The sequence below is a fragment of the Micropterus dolomieu genome, linkage group LG12 (assembly GCF_021292245.1).
Source record: "Micropterus dolomieu isolate WLL.071019.BEF.003 ecotype Adirondacks linkage group LG12, ASM2129224v1, whole genome shotgun sequence".
Taxonomy (NCBI): Eukaryota; Metazoa; Chordata; class Actinopteri; order Centrarchiformes; family Centrarchidae; genus Micropterus; species Micropterus dolomieu.
This window is the reverse complement of record NC_060161.1, coordinates 30876965-30879000: the sequence shown is the minus strand read 5'-3', so window position 1 is coordinate 30879000 and position 2036 is coordinate 30876965. Positions and strand designations below refer to the sequence as shown.

The window sequence follows — 2036 nt, the reverse complement described above, 5'->3', positions numbered from 1 at the left end:
GTTTCTGGTGGTTATTCAGCAAGTAGTGAGAAACAACCAGTTAAATGTATTAGAAGTCTGTTTTACTGTTATATTAATGTATTTATAGTAATTCATTGTAAAATAACTATTGTAACCTTAGTTCAGAAATTAATACTTGTGAATTAATGTCCTTTATTCAGTTCATATCATTACTGATCAAACTTTTAATCTTTAATCTGACCATAGAGTAATATTTTAATCTTTAATCTGACCATAGAGTAATCACAGGGAACATTCAGAATCACTTTTATAGGCCAGATATCTGTGAATTTACAAGGAGTTTGACTCTGGCCTGATGTTGTTCTCAATGTGCACACACAGAACGAGCATAAACACACACAGACTAGCGTGTACAACAGAAAGGTTTTAACTGGAGGGTACTAACATTAAAATCGCTCAGAAACCAGGATGCAGTTAATGTTTTAGAGCTATCTCAGATAAGAAAAAGCATAATATAAGAACTCACCAACGACAGCACAGAGAGTTGTTATTGCCATGCTGCTTGGCTGCTTACTGTCTCACTGGCTGGTTGAGGTGCTGTATCGTCGGTATTTATATCATATAGAGGCCACAGCTTCCTGCTGGAAACGCGTCTTCTTAACACCTCAAAAGTCGCACAAACTTGCTGATTTTCACAGATCAAGTGAGTCAGACTCTTGAATACTAAGTTACAGCTATATAAAGAGCTGATGCAGCGCCACCAAAGGCAGCCTTTCTGGGAGTCAGTTTCTCTCTGCTGGCCTGCTCCTTCAACCCCAGCCTTGGCTCCTTTATTTAATTTAGTCTGAGTTAAATAAACCATTTTTGTTTCTGTAATCTGTGTGAGGCCTCCCTTTTTGTTGCCAGCCTTGAGCCAAGCAGTAACAATTTCAAAGAGCCACAAGATTAACATTTGATTATTGATCAAAGTGTCACGTTTTACAATAGAAACTCAGACAAATATGTGATTACAATTTGCTTTTGTGTTCATACTAAGAAGACATAAGGGGAGAGATGTTTGTGTGTCGGGAGAGTGTCTTGGTGACTGGACATACACATAAAGAATTGATTCAGCACATATTTGACTTCTTCTTTGGAAGGAAATTTTCTTTCACAAGAACAAATGCAACAAATTAAAGAAAAAATGCCAAATATTCAACGTTCCCATCTTCTAAAATGTGCTGATTTGCAGCTCATCTCTGTATTACATTGTTGTTGATTAAATATCTTTTGGTTTTAGGTTGTTGGTCAGAAAAAAACAGGATGGTTAACAGTATCACCCTGATTTCTCCTTATTGCAGCATGAGTACTAGGACATGTCTGGTCTTGTCTAGTAAAGACATATTTGTTGTCTCTCTCCCTCCCTAGAGTTATATGATGGTGATTTTAATTTGGCAGTTTAGAAAAAACTGCATTCAATCAGGAAAAAGTTGTTCCTGTCTGGGAAATTTCACTTGAATGTCCCCTCAAGTCAACAACAACAATTTGTAAAATCAGCGAAAATATTGGTAGATTACTTGCTGAGTCATGTTACAGAGCAGACGAAGTAAATGCTTTCACTACAGTCACTACAAATGATAGAAATTATAGTTTACTATGATTTTATTTTTGAAAAATGTGTTAATTTGTTTTACCAAAAATACATTGTGTCATCATGAGTCATGTTTTGTTCATTAACTTGCTGAGTCACACCACACAATAGGCTAGTTGACTATTGTGACTTTAAAGTGACCATGTGTCAGAAAAGAACAAAAGCGTGATAAACAATAGCATTAAAGTTAAGGTTAATTTACACATTTGCTTGGTTAATTAGTTAATAATGAAAATACCACCTACTGCAACACAAACAATGAAAATACTTAAAGGCAGTTTTATTGTATCATTATGTAGCCTATAGTTTCATTCTGCTCTGAAACAGAACGTGTTGCATAATTTATGTGAATGCATGCGTGGTTACATCAACCTTATAAAGCTGTGAAGTAAAAGTCACTCTATCATTCGTCCAGCACCAGTCAAGCGCATTACAGGTGGTAGAG

General features: G+C 35.8%; 1 protein-coding gene across 5 annotated transcripts in view; it reads right to left on the bottom strand.

Annotated features, from left to right (window-relative positions):
- LOC123980359 overlaps positions 1-1080 on the bottom strand; it is a 42193-nt gene extending 41113 nt beyond the window's left edge. For 2 of the 5 annotated variants that reach the window (XM_046064710.1, XM_046064709.1), the window contains exon 1: positions 488-1075. In XM_046064710.1, the coding sequence (XP_045920666.1) occupies positions 488-518 (31 nt within the window). In that variant the 5' untranslated portion in view covers positions 519-1075. Of the gene's footprint in view, positions 1-487 lie in introns of all 5 variants that reach the window. The other 3 variants (XM_046064713.1, XM_046064712.1, XM_046064711.1) reach the window with 3 other exon arrangements.
- Between the last annotated feature and the right edge of the window lie 956 nt (positions 1081-2036).